Source organism: Gobio gobio, assembly GCF_949357685.1.
Source record: "Gobio gobio genome assembly, chromosome: 6".
NCBI classification, from domain to species: Eukaryota; Metazoa; Chordata; class Actinopteri; order Cypriniformes; family Gobionidae; genus Gobio; species Gobio gobio.
Genome location: NC_137102.1, coordinates 36,139,065 through 36,159,882, shown reverse-complemented (window position 1 = coordinate 36,159,882; position 20,818 = coordinate 36,139,065). Strand labels below are relative to the sequence as shown.

Below are 20,818 nucleotides of genomic sequence, written 5' to 3'. Positions count from 1 at the left end.
TCTCAATATTTAGACTTTTTTGCAACCTCAGATTCCAGATTTTCACAACAACAGTACATCAATGGAAAGCTTATTTATTCAGCTTTCAAATGTTGTATAAATCTCAGTTTCAAAAAATTGACCCTTATGACTGGTTTTGTGGTCCAGGGTCACATATTGCCGTATGTAGTGTCAAGTTTATCCTGAATGGACTTTTCAGAATATAAAGGCAAGCATAAAACTCTCTTCTTCACTCCAATTGTCGCATCTTCTGTCACCATTTGACATTTTTCCCCTCAAACGCTGAAACTACTGTTAATACAGCGTGTGGTGTTTCAGTGTTTCCAGGACTGTCCCATGCACATTAATATGAGGCACGCTATTGGTTGTTGGTTGCTAAGCATCTAGTCAACATTCTGTCCCACTTTATTAGGTGTCTTTAACTACTACTTAAATTAATAATTTGATACAATGCACTTATTGTGTAAATGCATGTTTTACATTTTATTTAAATAAAAAAAAAATACCTGCATGTAATTACAGCTGTAATTACATATATAATCTACACGGTTGACCCTTCCCTTTCCCCTTAAACCTACCCAATACCACCAAACCCGTCCTAAACATACCCATATCCCACCTCAATAGCAGCAAAGCGTCTTCACAATAAGGACACTGTACTTATTTTTTGATGTAAGTACATAGTAGTTAAAGACACCTTATAAACTGTAAAGTGTGGTCTGTACATGTACTTACAGTATACTTACCTAAGTATGTACTGGGTAATATAAGGTAACTACAAGGGTTAAAGGCAGGGTAGGCGATTTGTTCCTAGGGTGACCACCTGGCTATTGATCTGTAGATGTGATTTTGCGGGACAATGTGGGACACATGCGAAACGGATACATTTCCTACTATTATGCTATGTAAATATTGCTTTACATTCGTTGACAAACTTGACATAGCCGATTGTTTCTGCCGGTGGGAGCCAACACTTTAATGTTGCGCTTTTGGCAACATTAAATCCTGGGGAGAAGACAATTTTAGATCCACGAGTGCACATGTGGAGGACTCCACCTGAGAGTGGAGAAATTCCTGTTCGCACATTTGATGTGCTCTCGTGTTACAATAATGCCCTCTCTACATTTGTCATTACTATAACGCCATAGAAACTGCCTTAAATTAACTATATTTTTCCGTAGGTGCTCATCTTGCACTGCTCTATGGCCATCAGTGATTGCGCAATTACGTTGAGACATCACACTAGATGTAGGCGAAAGTACCGCCCCAACCAAACGTGCGAGGACTAACACAGATGCCCTTTACCAAAAAACACTCCATCTTCAAAATCGTCCAACATAGTTGTTTAACCTGTTTTACGCAGAGCAGCGCAAGATGAGCAATTTAGGTTAAAAAGTATATTTGTTTTTTTAAAATGTGGAAAATGGCAGATCGTTTCACTAGATAAGACCTCCTATTCCTCGCCTGAGATCGCGCAGAGCCCCTGAAGCCCTTCAAAGCGCTTTGAAATTGCATTGATTTGGACCTTCAACATTTTGGTTGCAATTGAAAACCATTGTGAAGAAAATTCCTGGAACGTTTTCCTCAAAAAACTTAATTTCTTTTCGACTGAAGAAAGAAAGACATCAACATCTTGGATGAGATGAGGGTGAGTAAAATATAAGGAAATTTGAGTCCTTATATATATATATAAGGACAATTTTTCTGAAGTGCGCATTTGTAGCCTGCATTAATGTGTGTCTGTGCGTGACGAAATGAATGCGGACAGGAGAGGTCAGCTTCACTGGAGACGCGACAAACTTTAATCCTTGATTTTAAAATATGCTGCGGTATATTCAGTTGACCACTATGTCCTATTAATGTCATTTACACAGTGCTGCATGTAAAATAAAGTGCTACCAAAATGTTCCTTTACCTGGGGTAAAAGCAGGGTTTATAACGACAATAACCCGGTGTTAAGTGCAATGTGAAAAGCCCTATAATGTGCATGTAAACATGGTCATTCACATAATTCCAGGTCAACTGGTACAGTCGTCAGGTTTGTAAAGATACTGCCACAATAAAAGCACAACAACAAACCCATTTGATTAGGTTCATCCACCTTCAAACATGAATTCATGAGGTTCAAATGGCACTGTTGGCTTAAGTTGAACTGACATCTTTGTCATCATCATGTAATTGTGATTTGGTGCTAACCACTGACAATGTCATTTCAGTCATCGAATGGGGAGGAATCACCTGCTGTAGTTGAGTGCTCTCAAATTCTTGCAGCTGGGTCTGGAAGCCCACATTGGGTGAAGCACAAGGTCTCGCCACCTTCACCGCAGCCAGAGCCTCCTGCCATCCCAGAGTAGTCACGGTCATAACGTACGCCACCACCAGCGTCACGCTGCGCGACACGCCAGCAAGACTGGATTACATGAAATCAAAATTCAACCATTCAATAAGTTTCTTTTACTAATTCAATTCTATATTTTCTAGGGGTGTGACGAGACAGTTAGCTCACAAGACGAGATGAGACACGAGATTGGGTTCACAAGAATTTTTACATTTTAAGAAATCCTCAGTGACGAAACACATGACTAGAAAAATAGTCTGCAGGTGCATTGGAAATCTTGTAATGAATGTCATTTCAGTTCTACTTTCTGAATGAATAATCATATACAGTTAAAGACAACAATATAAAAGCACTGTAAAAGGTATCTTCAGACCTTAGAACTGCAAATGATTTATGAGTTTCTACAATTTTTGACCTCCTAACTGAACTCCTTTCCACAAATTGATCATAGAAATAAAAACAGTATAAATAAACATGAATAACAGTTTTCTCTCAGTCTTATTAAGTGCAAACAATAAGTGCAACCCTAATCAAAATACTATAAAGTAAAAATAATTTAAAGTGCAAATAGAGACCGCATTTTTCTTAAAGGTCCTGTTCTTCGTGATCCCATTTTTCAAACTTTAGTTAGTGTGTAATGTTGCTGTTAGAGCATAAATAATACCTGTAAAATTATAAAGCTCAAAGTTCAATGCCAAGCAAGATCTTTTATTTAACAGAAGTTCCCTTTCAAAGCCTACTACATCCCATTTGGGCTACATCCCTGTACTCCCTGCTTTAATGACGTCAGTAGAACAGTTTGTTGACCAACCTCCGCCCACAAGAATATGCAAAAAATGAGGTGTGGTCTTGTTGCTCTCTCACGTGGAGAAGAGGAAGTGTTGCGTTTGTAGAGTGTGTTTGTCGCCATGTCCCAGACGCTGTTATTTTCATACCGGAGTCAAATCACCTTTGTTTGGCCTTCAGGGACGCTGTACTTTGAGCGCATGCATCTCCCCGTTATGGTAAGAGGCGTGAGCTTTCCGGGCAACGTGCGCTAAGCTGCTGTCAGATCACAAAACGGGAACCGCTGGCACAATCAGAACTTGTTACATATTTCTGAAGGAGGGACTTCATAGAATAAGGAAATCATCAAGCCGTTTTTAGGACAGTGAAAACAACGGTATACAGATAAGTAAATTGTGCGAAAAATACTGGGGGTTTTTTACACGCGAAACATGAACACGTTATATTGCACACTGTAAACACAATCAAAGCTTCAAAAACACAGGAAAAACAGGACCTTTAAATCATGATACAGAACCAAGAAATGGTTACAACTACACAGCCCAGCCTAAGATAACTTTCTTATTGGGAGATATTCGCATGCATCAGGGAGGGGTATTGAAATCGTGTTTAAATGCGCACTCAAGTTTATATTCATATTATGGCATATTCTATCCTAACTTCACCCTCACACTCCTTCATGGCAATATTGCGTGAGACAGCTCTTCACCGAGATCTCGTCACACCCCTAATATTTTTTACAAAATGTTGACATTCAAATAACTACAGGACATAATGATTACTAGTGTTTAGGTTAGGGATGAGAACGAGCCCCAAACACTAAGCTTTCAACTTTGTTGTTGTTGCAAAAGGGAGGATTGTTCACATTTCAAAGAAATCCTACAAACCTCATTATGTTTTCCAGAATGAAGCACTGTACCCATTTGTTGCATTATATTCTCATATCAAATCGTGAGGCTTGTGTTTAATGTTGTTTTTGGGAAGTTCAAAAATAGCCCACCCCCCCTTGACACCTAGTTATCAGCTGTTCACATTGTCACACTGGGCTCGATTAGGGCTGGTATCTTGCTTGTGTGCACATTATGCTTCCTCTTAAGGTAGGGTCTTGTATATTGGTGCATGCAACCATATGGGTCTACTAACATCAGTTCATTTACAGTGTAGATTTCAATAGCTGGAGGACATACAAACAGGGCTTGACATTAACTTTTTTGCTCAACAGCCACTGTGGCTAGTTGTATTCCAAAAGTTTTTTTTTCTGGCCACAATTTTGACATCGATACCATGGGGAAAAACTGCCATATAGATATTTTTAATATTATCTCAGAATTTGCAGGAGGTATATTAGGCTGCTGTCACTTTAAGACCTGACACATATATCCATTATACTGTTACACATACATTTTCTTTCTCAACTGTTTACATTCACTTAAAACATAACTGACTGTTTTTTTACATTATTTTGTGTGTAGTTGACTGTTTAAGCGCAATAAGCAGCGGAAAATAAATCAATTTAATACTGAGAGTCGGCTTTATGTGTGCATACTTTGGGTATGAGCCCAAAATCTGCAGGAATGAGTCAAATTATCCTCAATATGCTCAATCCCACAACAAAATTCAAGCCCTGTAACAGCAACAATATTCCCCTGGAGCAAATGAAACGAGTGAGGGGAGGCGGTTTTGTGTGTAACTCGCTGTCAGAGAGATGAGAGAGAAAGAGCAGCTGTTTCGATATGATTGAACAATTTTATCTTTTAACAACACTACATTGCATTTAGTTTATTATTTCAGATGCTTTTTTAAATGACTACAATTGAAAAATGTATATATTATATAAACAATTAAAACCGCCAAACAGTGTTGGGTGTTAACTAGTTACTAAGTAATTAGTTACTGTAATTTAATTACTTTCCCCTAGAAAAAGTAAGAGATTACTCTTATTTTTTCTGTAATTTAATTAGTTATATGTATGTAATTTAACAGAATACTGACTATATATTGTAGACAAATTATATATATATATAATACAATAGTGGAATTAACATCACAATTTAAAGTCTAACTTTAAAATGCATGTTTTTATGTATCTTTGTCACATTTGTAACACTTTGGTCAGTTAACAAGAATAACGAATGTAGTTTTACATTTATTGAATGAATTAAAAGAGCCGTTTCATGTTTCTCACTTAACTTAACTAGTCGATGTCGATATAGGATTTAGAAAGTAATAAGTAATTAAATACTTTTTGGAGAGAGTAATTTGTACAGTAATCCAATTACACTATTGAAGATATAATTAGTAACTAGTAATTAATTACTTTTTTAGAGTAATTTACCCAACACCGCCACCAAAGTAGGAGTGACTATGTTACACGCAACTGCTAAAATACACAGTGGGTGTTGGCGGGTGTTAATATCAAGCCCCGCATACAAACCCCTCACTTACCAGTGAACTAGACAGCCCTCGCCTTTCAGTCGGGACTCGTGCATGAACATAATGCTCTTCTTAAAATGCTGTATGCTGTGGAGGGAAAAGAGACAATTTTTTCAACCACGTGTAGGTCTATACAGAAGTGACAATAATGTGCACATTAGTAAACATTAGTGAAGGATACGTGAATGAAATATAGCCTATTTTAATGCAGTGATGTATGACACACTTCGGGCCCTATTTTAATGATCTGAGCGCACGGTCTGAATGTGCACTTAGGGCGGGTCCGAATCCACTTTTGCTAGTTTAACAATGAAAAAAAAAAAAAAACCTTTGGCGCACCAGGCGCATGGTCCAAAAGGGTTGTACCTAGTCTCTTAATGAGTCTGTGTGTTTTGGGCATAATATGCAATAAACCAGAGTCTCATCTCCCATTCCCACTCCCATTCACCTCCCATTGTCGGATTCGCTATTTACATGGCAGAATTTGCGAGTGGAAAGACTGAACGCTTCTCCAGAGAGGAATCCTTTTATTTTTAATATTTAAAAATGCTTGTGTGCTGCTGCGCGTCCCTGTGTGTGTAACAAGCAGAGTGTACGCATGTGTGTTGTGCACCCGCCTATAAGGGCATATTACTAATGCGCCCTTTAAAGGGGCACTTCAGTGCTGGGAAGATAAATGTGTATTTAAACTGGGACATTTATGAAGTAGAAATGTGAAATTATTTTTGAATTTGGTGCCTTCTAGACTGAGAAAAGACAGAAAATGTATTTTTGTCTCATGTGGCTGAAAGACAACAACTCCCAGAAAGCACTTGCTTCGCTGCTCAACGAGGCCACTCCCAAGCTACGGCCACTGGTCATCACTTGCCCACCATGACACCGCCCCCACCGTTGTTTTGATTTTCATAGTAATAAAATAATTTAGTTCAGTTAGAGAATAGACACTACAATTAAAAATTGAACGTGTCTTTTCAATAAAGTGTGAGTGAGCCAAACGAACGCCGCGGCACATACGCAGCAGGAGTTAGATTTCATTCATCACGAGAGCGAAGAGCTGAGCAGAGCTGAGGTAAGCGCGGCAGTCATTCACGGCGTGTGTCCAGTCTGGCGCGTTTTCAGATCATGCCTATGGAAGCTTAACTTTCATAGGAATTAATTGAAAAGTTGAAACACTCACTTTGCTCCGCACCGCTCCATTATGAATGCCCGAGCTGAGCGGCCGTGCGCCTTTACATTCTGTGAGCGAGATCCCTCCGCTGTGGGCAGGTTGAAAACTTGCGGAACTAGCTCCTTCTACTGGCTGTAGTCTCTAGCCTCTGGCCAAAAAATCCTCAGATGACGCAAAATTACTATATTTGCGTCATCGGAGGATTTTTTCCAGAAATAAAATGCATAATTCTATCTTCTCAGGGGTATATGAGGGGGGAAAGTACGATAATTTGAATATACTACCGGGTTTCTATGCATAATTCTATCTTCTCAGGGGGATATGAGGGGGGACAGTACGATAATTTGAATATACTACCGGGTTTCTACTGATCCAAAGCTTAATGCTAATCGCTGAAGTAACCCTTTAAATAACACAAAAAATACTGCGTTTTCAGTTAATTTTCAGTTGCCTCAAAATAGCAACGCGCCAACAACACACCTCGTTTTCAGACCAGTTATTTAATGCATTTTGTTATTTAATGCATTGACATGGGTGAACAGATGGGTGCCAGTGAATTTGCTATTTAAACAACGTGGCGCTGGATGTGAAAATGATAATTGCGTCGGGATGAAACTAGCAAAATAAACTTTCGCCGCATCTGGCGTCGGATTGCACCGGGTGTATGATAGGGTCCCTATGTATGAATGTCATAGATTTGTTTCAACATTTTTTGTTATTTAATGCATTGACATTCATAGAGTAAGTGTGGCTCAAAAGGATTTCCCCAGAACAACTTTTGCTGTATGAAGGGAAAAAAAAAACACTGATGCATTTTTCCAAATATCTTCTTTTGTGTTCCACAGAAGAAGAAGAAACCATACAGGTTTGGAACTACATGAGGAAGTGTAAATGATGGACAGAATACTCATTTTTGGGTGAACTATCCCGTTACATTCTTCTACATGTGGTGGAGGTCTGCGTTCAGATTATGACGCTGACAGAGCTGTTCCTCCAGTGACGGGAAGGTCGTAACATAACAGTAAACACAGAATTACGAGACATCCTGTATACATGATGTTTTCCAGACACAGATTGCTCACAGTGGTTGGCCAGTCTACAATACATATTTTTTTTACAACTTTAATATTTACTGCCTTCACAGTTCCTGTCAAAAGTTTATGTAGGCTTGATAGATACTGATACTCAAATGAGTGTGTATTGAAATGCTCAAAACATCAAGCTGAGTCAGTATTGTGTGTGAAACAGCGTTAAAACATATGAGACTACATATAAAACTTGTTAATTAGCAATTATAAAACGGATAGTTACGTTTAGTTCCAGATAGTCCTTGATTCTGCTTGGTTGAGTTGCATTCAAAGCCATTGTAAATGACTCTACAAACATACACTAAAGAAATATTCAGACGTACAAAGTATATCAAAGTATATGAGTAAATGTAATTAGTTACTGAACTAGGGTAACTTGTTGGCTACTTTGTAGTTTTACTGAGTATCAAAGATATTAGCAAATTTTACTCTCAACAGGACTACATTACCTAAGTATTACAAGTATATGTACTCTTTACTCCAGTACATTTGTGATGAGTAACTCGTTACATTTTGCGTGGCACCTTTTTCTGCATCAGTTTATTTCTGCTACAAAAAAAGTGATATTGCCATCTACAGGGCATTGAAGGTACTATATATTGTGCATTTTGCCTTTAAACTTGACAACAATGCTACTTTATGTGAATGTGAGTGCAGTGTAGTGGCTGAAGGTGTTTCATGTATGAGACGAGGACATGCAGCTGGTGATGAGACTGAAACCAGCATGTCCAGTGCAAGCAGACTTTGACTATTTGATTTTACTTAACATTATATATGCATTATATTGAAGACACCTTTTTGAAGATTTTGGTTTACCGGTGTATCAATTTTTGGTCATACCGCCCAGCACTAGTCAGTGCCATTGTTTTGTCTCAAGATGTACACCAGTAATGTTTATTTTTCTTTTTTCTTTTTTTTCTAAGGCACACTTATAAAAGCTAATGCCCTAATTGAACTAATGCTTAATTTTGGCTTAATCTAAGCCTTGTCTGTGAAACCAGACAACCTAAGACTACTCAAGTGGTATTGGAATTGGAGACTTATAACTTGTAATGAAATCATTTTTGCTGTAAGGTATCTGTACATTTACTTAAGTATGGTTTTCAGGTACTCCTTACACCTCTGGGTGTCAAATGGGTCAATGACGGGGCGTGTCAATTCTGGTTACACCTACAAATATAGTGATAATACTAAGCTTATTTTAATGTTTATGACAGAAAGACTTTTGTCTCCAAATTGTGATTTCTCTAATGTCATTCCTGGATAACAGACATCAATGACCAGTTTGGACCATAATGCATTTTGGTACATAATATTGGGTTACACTTTATTTTAAGGCGTAATTGTTACAGTGTAATTATGTATTTAAGTACTGAGTAACATTAATTAACAACATGAAATCACTATAGGGTTAGGGTAGGATTAGAATTTGGTTGAGGGTTAGTTGCATGTAATTATGCATAATTTACTGTTAATACTATGGCAAATACATGTAACATGTAAAAAGGACACTAAAATAAAGTGTTACCTAATATTGTATAAAAAAGACACTGAAGGAGCACCAAAACATGTGCAAAGGCCAGTAAGCGTCTCTTAAAATGATGACATTTTTACCTTTTTAGGTCACTGGTGCACTTTGTGCAATATCTATTTGATCTAAAAGATTACCTTAAGTGATGATAGCTAAGTTGTAGTTTTCCACAGGTGATTAAGTTAGTGCCTGATTATAAAGTAAAAAAATATTTGTTTTGTTATTCCTGGACAACCAGAGCATGCTGTCCGTTATCCAGAACTGCATATGTATAACAATCTAGTTTTTAATAAATATTTGTAAACTTTTAGGCACAGTTATAATTAGGGATGTGCGAGACTAGCCGACCAGTTGATTAAACGAATTTAACATATTTTGACAAGTGTATATATGAGGATGGTTTTTATGGTAATCCTGAAAAATATTGCAGAATGTCCTTCCATCTGACAATGATACAGGCAATTAATTTAACCCATATTTGTGTGTTAGATTACACAATTCTGTTTTTTGTCGAGTTAAGAGTAAAACAAGTCTTATTTACTTTATTGGAAAACATTTTTACATTTTTTACAGCTTTTTTTTCTCCTCAATTTGGTTCTGAATTTTGAGTTCTCAGCAGTCAAAAATTAGCCCATGTCTATATGAAATCCCAAATGTATTATATTGTGATTAAAATTTAGTTTTCCGAGCACTAATTGTTTGTTGAGCTTTTTATATTTTTTTGTATATTTGTATATGCCAACAATGGTACAAATGTAATTAATTTCAAAATTCTGAAAAAGAAATTAGTTAAAGGTGAACTATGTAAGATTTTTGCAGTAAAATATCCAAAAACCACTAGGCCAGTGTTATATATTTTGTTCAGTTGAGTACTTAGAATATCCCAAATGTTTCCAACTATTTGTAAATCGTGAGAAATTGCTATTTTAACCAATGAACCGGACGTGTGAGCTATGCGTTTGAGGGAGTCGTCTGTCGATTGCGTCTTATCTGCGTTACCCTCGGTTTCCGGTTTTATTTAGCAGAAACGCTGTACTCTCACTGCAGTGTGAACAAGTGTCATAGCAGCCGCCGAGCGAACATCATAACTTCCTTTTCAACACACTCAGATATATCTAATACGATAAACAGAGTTGCGTTACCTCATACTCATGACTGGAAAAGAGGCACTGGCGCCGGTAACCGTGTCATAATAAAAGTCCCGCCGGCGACTATGCCATAATAACAGTCCCGCTCTTCAATCACTATAGTATATACTACAGTAATGTTAATAATCGCATCCATGAACATGATTTCTGCCCGAGTCCTATCCTGACTCTTTTCCACCGGCTGTGAGGTGAAGACCACGTCCCAAGATTCTGCACTCAAACGTGGCGTCATCAAACTACGCCTTTGTTTTGAACAGGCGACCTCTAGTGGACGGAAAAGTTACATAGTGTAGCTTTAATTACATTCTAAAAATGAGTACATGTCATTGTATTACATACACAACATCTAATTTTTTTTCTTCTTCAAGTTTTAAATCCTTATCCGTCATTCACCCAAATAAAATAAATATATTTATGGACTAACTGTTTTATAAAAGCACAAAGCCCCGTGAAGCCATTGTTTACAGCTAAGGGGGTTTTAGGTACTCCACTAAACTCACTGTAAACCAAAGTATATTGTTTTATTCTAGACTCTTATATGCACACTTCTAATTATTAACAACAAGTGAGAGCCTTAAAAAACAAACAAACAAACAAAAAACAGCATGTTTGTCATCAAAAACGTCTACAGTACATGTATATCCGATGGACCTATGAAAAAAGTTCTGCTGTGGACAAGGGCCTTAGAATGATTGGAGCAACTTTCTGAACATTAATGCTTCTCTGCTCTTGTTTTGTGGAATCTTATTTTCCTAAATGAAATCTGTTCATCATATCAAGCAATCGTGTCTCTTCAGACTTGGAGTAAACTGCTCAATTCACATGGACTACAAGAACAAGTAGGCTGATGACAGAATTTCCATTTTTGGGTGAACTAACCCTTCAACTACCAATGAAACCAATGAAATTCCAACACTTTAAAAAAAAAAAAATATGGGTTCAATTTATATTTAGGGTACCAATCTTTTGATTTGATAAATTTAAATGTTTTATGCTTTTTAATGCACTAAATTAGCCCAATGGACAGACTAATGGGCAAGTTCTGCTCTACACAAGCACTCGCATAGAAATTTCAGAGCAGAGCAAAACTAGAAAATTTGATTCAAGACAGGTATTTTCATGACTTATTTGATTATAAAATTAAGTAAAACCTACTCAACTTTCTGATACTAGTGTTTCCATCATGCACTGGGGCCTGGATAATTAATAAGGTTGCATTTTTCACAGTTTTCCAGCTGTATTTACACTGTTTTATCATTGCTTTTTTGTCAGGTTTAGTAACTTGCTGTTTTGTGACATCTGGGGTTAATTTTCCACTCAAAATGACACAATCATACTCAAAAATTATCCATCGAATGTTACCATTTTTGTGTATTATGTACCAAGTATTGAGATTGGTGTCTACACAATATCTACTGTATTATTTATTTAGATGTTCTAAGTAAAGCATACACTTTAAAAGCGTGGTTTAATTCAGTGTTATATTGTTTGAGTAAAAAGTATTAAGTAGAAATTACTCAACCTTTTACGGGCCAAGTTAAAGTTACTTATTTTCTTTGTTAATTTTACTTAGTTAAGTAGATTTTACTTAATTCCATAAGTAAAATTTACTTAAAAATCGTTGTGAAAAAACTTGCAAAAGAAAAATTAAGTAAATTGTACTTATTGTTTTTCAGTGTATGAGGGGTTTGGAGGACATGTTGGATATCTTCTTTCTAAAACCTAACAAGTGTTTAAGAATACATACATACACTGAACATATTGTTCCAAGAGCTAAAATCTTTTTGCAGTATCTTACTATTTGAATATCCTACTAGCAACAAAATATTTTTTGCTCAAATCTGTCCAGATAGCGGCTGTCAAGAAATCCAGAAATCTGACTGTGGTTTCTTTTAAGCATTAACAACACGGTAAGGTACGGTAGCGTTTCCTCCAGAACATCCATCCTTTTGACAGGACCAGGATGAGAAAGGGCTGGGTTTGTCCAGTTTGGTTAAAGAGGGTCAGTTTCACATTACGCATGGCCGGGTTTCGCAGGCTCGTAAGGGTGACAAGAGGGCTGATGGTAAAGGGGGGATAAAAATAAAGGCGTAGTGAGACCAAGGCATCACTGAAAACCCAGCTCATAACTTCCTTCCTGCACCAAGAGGGCCACAAGAGGAAGTGTGCGTATGTGCGGGTCTCTATGTGCTCGTGTGTGTGTGTGTGTGTGTGTGTGTGTGTGTGTGTGTGTGTGTGTGTGTGTGTGTGTGTGTGTGTGTGTGTGTGTGTCTGTGTGTGTGTGTGTGTGTGTGTCTGTGTGTGTGTCTGTGTGTGTAAATGCATGCGCGCTCAAGTGTGTAAATAGTTTGATATGGCATGAAAAACCAACATCACAGACTTAAGTGTAATGAAGGGAACAGCATGTATAAATGCAGAACTTATAAAAAGGTTTGCTTATGAAAAACATTTACATCTTCAGGTTGCCACAGTTACTCACGCTGCCCACTGGCGGCCGGCTAGCTATTAGCAAACATGCCCATCAGAAATGCATGAAGCCTACTCACAGGTTTTGCGTGGGCGAATCTGCTGCTGGGATACAAAGATAAGTCATCTCCTAAAGAAACGGAGGAAAGACAGATATGTGCTTTAATGTCTCAAAATCACATGTGATAGAGCAAAATGCAAGTATGAAAGACAGAGAGTAAACCCTGTCAAATCCAGACCTTTTTTGTTGCACATGCCCACAATGTGTACATTTTCAATAATAAATTCAAAACACAGCACTCTCATAGATGCATAAAAGCTGCATGTCATCATGATCGGGCAGAAACCTTTTATCGCCATATTTTGTCATTACATTTTTTTCCCCCATAAATCATTACTATTGGTCAGCCTTCAGGGCCCTGTCATACACCCGGCGCAATTGGACGCAAGTGTTTTTGGTAGCACTTTACTTGAAGGGGTGTGCATAAGATTGACATGACACCTTCATAATCATGACATGAGTTTGTATGCATGTTTATGACAACTGTCATTAAGTGTCATTCGCTCAATTGTGTCATTTTTAATGCAAAGATTACATTATTTGAGATGTCTTTGTTATGACAACTTGAAATAAACCAAGACAACATAACCTGTGACATAGCAGATTAATTATCAAATTTAAGAAACTACTTAGCTTTATAGGGTTAACATTAAACTGTCATGTGGTTGGTTTTGATGTCGACTGAGGCCACTATAATGTCATGGATTTTTTTGTAGATTTTTTCATTAAAAGGCCATTAAGTGTTAATACTCTGTCAAATTATTTTATAACAGCGTCATGAATATTTTTCAGTTCATAATGTTTTTTTGTTTTTTTTAAGTTTCCTCCACCAGCTCCAACAGAAGGTCAGAAAATAGACTATTTCAAATGTCTTAAAAATATGAATAGGTGTTCGAGAAATAAAATCAATCATCCAATAATAATAATTAAAATGGATAGAATTATATTTTATAGCATTTGGAGACTGATTCACCCCAAATTAAATGAAAACAGTACAATGGTGGGTTAAGCCATGCAGCGTTTGGTCCATATCACTGCAAAAACAGTTAATTACGGCATCCCACACATTTATATTTTCTTGAAATGCTTTTTAACATCATGGATAAGTCTAGCTAAGACACGATCGTAATGGCGTACACCTAACTAGTGGTGCCACTCAATCATTTTGAGGTGAGTTTTCAATGACACGATTTCCTCTAGACGTCATAGTTTAGGACAAGAAGAATATTTATGACACTGTTATAAAATTATTTGACAGAGTATTGACACTTAATGACCTTTTAATGTCAAATTCAACATGTACCAATGTAGTTTAGATCAAGAAAAATATATTTATAACACTGTTATAAAATAATTTGACAGAGTATTGACACTTAATGACCTTTTAATGACAAATTCAACTTGTACCACTGAAAAAAAAATTAATGACATTAAAATGGCCTCATGACAGAAAATGTCAAAACCAACCACATGACAGTTTAATGTAATGTTAACTCATAAAGCTAAGTCGTTTCTTAAGTTTGATAATTAATCTGCTATGTTTATGACCGGTTATGTTGTCTAGGTAATGTCAAGTTGTCATGACAAAGACATCTCAAATAATGTCATCTTTGCATTAAAAATGACATAACTGAGCGAATGACACTTAATGACAGTTGTCATAAACATGCATAAAAACTCCTTCATATTCATGTTGTGTGTCATGTCATAATTATGAAGGTATCATGTCATTCTTATGCACACCCCTTTAAGTAAAGTGTTACCGTGTTTTTTGCTAGTTTCAGCCTGACGCAGTTATCATTTTCACGTCCAGTGCCACGTTGTTTAAATAGAAAACGAGGAGTGTTCAGGTGCGTTGTTGGCGTGTTGCTATATTAAGGAACTGAAAACGACTGCGACTTGCAGTATTTTTTGTGTTATTTAAAGGGCGCGTTAGTAATATGCGCCTATAGGCAGGTACACAGCGCGTGTACACTCTTCTTATTACACACACAGGGATGCGCAGCAGCACACAAACTAAAATCTAAAATAAAAGGATTCCTCTCTGGAGAAGCGTTCAGTCTCCGCTCGCAAATTCAGCCATGTAAATAGTGAATCCGCCATGGCGCAAGCACAACTGGCTTTTAAAAGGAATTGAAAATTAGACTCTGATTGGTTTATTGCTTGTTACAGGCAAAACTCACCCATTACTCATTAAGAGACTAGGTACAACCCTTTTGGACCATGTGCCATGTGTGCTGACCGTTTTTTTAGACATTAAACTAGCAAAAGTGGATTCGGACACGCCCTAAGTGCACCTGCATGGCGCACCGTGTTTTCAAACCAACAGCGTTTCAAACCATGTGCTCAGGTCGTTACAATAGGGCCCCACGTCTTTAAATGTGTTTTGAAAATATTTAACCAATGAAAAGTATTACCCCCCAGACGTTTCCAAACAGCACAGCAGTAACACTTTATGAACTTCTTTACATGCAAGATTGATAATATTAGAGAGAAAATTATAACCATGAAACCGTCATTTTAAGCTGGCTATTATTAAACCGCTTCTTAAAAAAACACAACTTGATCCTAAAGAATTAGTAAATTACAGGACGATCTCAAATCTACCCTTTCTGTCAAAAATACAGAAGTTGAAATACTAGAAAAGGCAGTATCCTCACAACTATGACCCTTTTTAAAAAAGGAATGGTATCTGTGAAGATTTCCAGTCAGGATTTAGACCGTATCATAGTACTGAAACTGCTCTCATTAGTATTACTGGATCTTAGCGCTGCAATGTGATACTACCGATGACAACATTCTTTTGAATAGACTCGAAAATTATGTTGGCATTAGTGGAATTTTATTGGCATGGTTCAAATCATACTAATCTGACCGTTCATCAGCCGGAACCGGGAACACTTCCCATAACACCTGATGTACTCGTTACATCATAAGAAGAATGGCATCTACGCTAAAATTAGTCTCTCTGTTTATCCAGAGGTTTACAGTAGTACTGCCAGATCCAGGCCATATCCAGATCAGATGGTGGACCTGCGCCTAGACACGACGACAACACAGCCCTGAAGTGTCAGCAGAGACCATGTCAAGACTCTCCCCCGTAAAGGCCTCATCGACACAACAAAAGTTTTGTTATTTTCATGACAAAAGTTTTCTCCTCTGTAATTATTCCTGATCACACGGATTATTATGCATGCCAGACAAGTAATTGGCAATATCACTTTGTAAAAAAAGACTACGAGCACATACGCATTCAAACGCACATGCCATAGACTAAACACATAATACTCATGTGCATGCCGTCACCGCTTTCACAGATTCACGTTCTGAAGTTTACACAGAGATGATAACAGAATTGTTTTCAAAACTCGTTTTTCAAAAAAATTATTTCAGAGTTTGCATTCTCAGGCCATTAAAACGTTGTTGTTGTGTAAATGAAGGACCAGAGCGCATTAAAAGTTTTCTGTTTTCAGTTGAAAATGGTGTTGCGTAAACGGCCACTAATAACTAGTGATCTTTACAACAAAAACTTACTTAAGCTGGACAATAACTTTCCTCAAGATCTGTTGTACTGCCATCTTTGTTGCATTAAATTCATATTATCACTGTAAAGCTGCTTTGAAACAATCTGTGGTAACACTTTACAATAAGGTTCATTAGTTAACATTAGTTAACATGAACTAATAATGAACTGCACTTTTAAAGCATTTACTTATCTTTGTTAATGTTAATTTCAACATTTACTAATGTATTATTAAAATCTTGTTAACATTAGTTAATGCACTGTGAACTAACATGAACAAACCATGAACTGCTGTATTTTTTATTAACTAAAGTTAACAAAGATGAACTAATGCTGAACAGAGGTGTTGTTCATGGTTAGTTCATGTTAACTAATGCATTAACTAATGTTAACTAATACAACCTAACTCGATTGACTCCTCAAACTGTCGGTCAAACTGGTTCTTTGAATATATTCAGTGTTTTATTACTCAATAAACACTTTATATATAAAAGCTAATGTTTTATGTATTTGAGGAGCGAAGAAGAGTGTCTTAGATTTGCATTTGTTATTGAGTCACAGCCAATACTGTCTTAAATATTCAGTGCGAAGCACTTCATCTTTTATGACAAAAGATTTTGTCCAAATGACAGAAAAAAATCGAATGCCCACAAACCAATAAACTTTATAACCTGCAAGTTGATGAAAACTTAATGCGATGCACTTACTGCTCGGATGCAGCCGTTCTAATGACGGACAAAACACTTATGTCTGAAATTCGCTGGTCAACCTTGTAACTCCATTTGAGCTTGATTTTGGAAAAATGTTAATAATCTAATGACACATGCAAGTGTCTGACCATATATATTAAGCCACAATAATAACTTTGATAATGCTGTGTTTAATTATTTTAAGGGTGTCATGAACTGGCTTTTTTATTTTTTTATACTGTTGTCTGAGGTCTATACTTGTGACATTCGCGTGGTTTTTACATTCAAAAACATCATAATGAATAAGTTAAAAAAAGTAATTCCAGAATCAATATTAATTCATATTTTATTGCTTTACTCTAGTCCTTCACTCTAAAAAAAAAGGCTCGTAATCATAGGGGAACCTTTTTTAGTGCTATATAGCACCAATTTTGGTGCTTCAGTGGTTCTTCAGCGGTTCTTCAGAGGTGCTATATAGCACCTTAGTCAAAGAACCGGTGAAGAACCTCTGAAGAACCGCTGAAGAACCTCTGAAGAACCGCTGAAGAACCACTGAAGCACCAAAATTGGTGCTATTTAGCACTAAAAAAGGTTCCCCTATGATTACGAGCCAAGAACCATTTTTGGTGCAATATAGAACCTTTTTTTTTTTTAGAGTGTTGCTTATAGACGAGGTGGAGGAAAGTTAACTCTTATTTCAGCAGGGCGATATGTGTTGCATCGGTGAGTATTACATGACATCATTTCCAGGGGTCCGTTCTTTGTACCTCGCTTAATACATCTGATTGTGAGATGAGATGATTTGACAGATCCCAGATCTTTTAATCATGATAACTGATCTCTGGCTAATTTGGTTCTTCAAACGAATTTGCGGATTGGATTAAAATATCTGGATTAAATGATCTAAGATTATTGCGCGTTCCTGTGTTCCCTGAAGAGGGCAGATGCATCGAGACTCGAAACCACGATCAGTAAAGCAGCGATTGGCTGGCGTCAGGACAACGTAATGACATCATATAATTTAAAAAGCCACCTGGCAAAAAACTTGACAAATTACACAAAATGTAACGTGTGTAATACAATGCGTGCAAGACTCCAAGAAAATTATAAAGTAATTATTCCATCACAAAAAAATCTCTAAATCAAGTGGCTCTGTCTATAGTATTATACACCTTTTACGCAACATTATAATATTTTTTTTAAATATTTTTTTTAGATCATTATTATTATTATTATTATTTAAAATTAGTATTGCCCCTGGTTCAGTAATGAACTCTTGTAATAAAGTAGCGGTGGCTGGGACATATTTTAAGTATCACCTCAAGATGCAATCTAATCCTGTTTACATGAAATAAGCTTGCTCCCGAGCAGGTTTAAGCTTACGGACCTGTTGCTATGACAGCAACTCCAGGATGAGCGTCGAATAACCAAACAATTCCAGATCATGCCAAATCGTCAACAATCAAATCCAGCTAACTGAGTTAGCGAGGTACGAAGAACGGACCCCAGGGCTTGACATTACATTTTTTGCTCACCAGCCACTGTGGCTTGTGGGTTTGCAAAGTTACTAGCCACTTAGCATTTTCAGTGGTCACAATTTTGACACCAAAACCATCAGGAAAAACTGGCAAATAGATATTTTTTATATCATCTCATAATTTGGCAGCAGGTTTATTATACTGTTACACATGCTTTTTCTTTCACAACTGTTTACATTCACTTAAAACATAACTGACTGTTTTTAAGTGAATACTCGCCAATTTTGACATTTGTGTATTGGACTGTTTAAGCGCAATAAGCAAATAAATATACTAATTTAGCACTGAGAGGAGCTTTATGTGCACGCACTTTGGGTATTCACGCACATTTTACTCATTCCCGCAGATTATGCGCAATACATGCAATCCCACGGCGAAATTCAAGCCCTGTAACACCAACAATATTCATCCGGAGCAAATTCAACAAGTGAGTGAGGGGAGGCGGGTTTGTGTGTAACTCGCTGTCGGACAGATGCGTGTGTCTATTCTGTGGAAAATGAGTATTGGAAGTGTTTGAAATGTAGCGAAAAATCTACATTTTTGACAACACTAAATTGTTTATTATTTAAGATGCTTTTTTAAAGGTCCCATGACATTAACAAATTTCACTTTATGAGGTTTTTTAACATTAATATGAGTTTCCCTAGCCTGCCTATGGTCCCCCAGTGGCTAGAAATGGCGATAGGTGTAAACCTAGCCCTGGGTGTCCTGCTCTGCCTTTGAGAAAATGAAAGCTCAGATGGGCCAATCTGGAATCTTCTCCATATGTCGTCATACGGGGAAAGGTTACCTACCCTTTCTCTGCTTTGCCCGCCCAGAGAATTTGGAGAAAATGGATTCCATTTATCAGTCGCGATGTCAGCACAGGCTTTACAAACAGACTTTTAGGATATGAATTCGACAGCACCACCACAAACAGTGAGTAACAGTGTTCATTAATGCCTGAACTGTGATCAGCGATTTCTGATGTGTAGCTAATTATTCAAGTTAACACAGACTTTCTTTCTAAATCGCTTAAAACCGTTTATGCATCAGTGAATCAAGCCAGTGACTAAACGATCAGCTTCACATTGTTTCTCTTAGTAGCATGAAACAAATCTGTTATTTAAATTGTGATTAAACTACAGAGAGCGATCAAAGAACACTCTCTTTATAATGGCTGAAGCTGTCAACCACACGTTGCGAGTATATATGTGTACACTTGCCCAAACTGCACAATGAAGCTCTTACTGTATTCATATCGATGTCGTGTTTGCTGTTAGTTGTGGTGAAAGCATTTTGTTAGAGAAATAGCGCTGCAATGACGAGATCACTGCATTCACGCGATCAACAGACTGTCTACTCAATGCTCATCACTGCAGCCTTTCATGTGATGGGGAAAGATCTAAAAAATATTGCTATAATCAACACTTTCACGATTCCTTAATCTCTACAGCTGTAATAGTAAAAAAACGCAGTAAAAGTATTCGAGAGGGGCTCCACATGTAATACGCATTTCAAATGCAAAGATGTCAGCCAATCATAACAGTGGGCGTTTACACTGAAGTCTCACAGCAGACACGCCCCTTCAAACAGAGCATTCAAACCAGAGGGCTAAAATCTATTTTTTTTTAAATGATGACATTTTATGATGTAAAAATCATACTAACAATATAAGTACACCTCAGGAAATATTATAAAAATTATTTTAAAAATCCACGTCATGGAACCTTTAAAAGACTGCAATTGAAAAATGTACTATATCAAATTCAACCCTGCCAAAGTGGCTAGTAGGAGAGACTGCACCACACCACAGCTGAAATACACCCACATTTGGCGGGAAAGCAGGTGTTAATGTCAAGCCCTGGTCATATGTCTTACTAGTGGATACGAGAAAGGGAAAAATGGCAGACGGAGAGACATCTACAGATATATACAGCCTGCAACATATGTATAGTGATGGGCAGTCGACGCCAAAAGAGTTGATTCCTCGACTCTGAATAGCCCCAGAGTCGGGGTCGACTCCAGCACAGCAATCGACTCTCGTGTCGACTCTGTTGCTGTTTCCTA

The 20,818-nt window shown here is 37.2% G+C and overlaps 1 protein-coding gene across 1 annotated transcript in view; it reads right to left on the bottom strand.

The window, feature by feature from the left end:
• dusp22b (dual specificity phosphatase 22b) overlaps positions 1-20,818 on the bottom strand; it is a 32,652-nt gene that overhangs the window by 4,593 nt on the left and 7,241 nt on the right. Inside the window, exons 4-6 of the mRNA XM_079819908.1 lie at positions 13,039-13,088; positions 5,570-5,644; positions 2,239-2,410 (exon numbers count right to left, since the gene is read on the bottom strand). Coding sequence (XP_079676034.1) covers positions 2,239-2,410; positions 5,570-5,644; positions 13,039-13,088 — 297 coding nt within the window. The remainder of the gene's footprint in view (positions 1-2,238; positions 2,411-5,569; positions 5,645-13,038; positions 13,089-20,818) is intronic.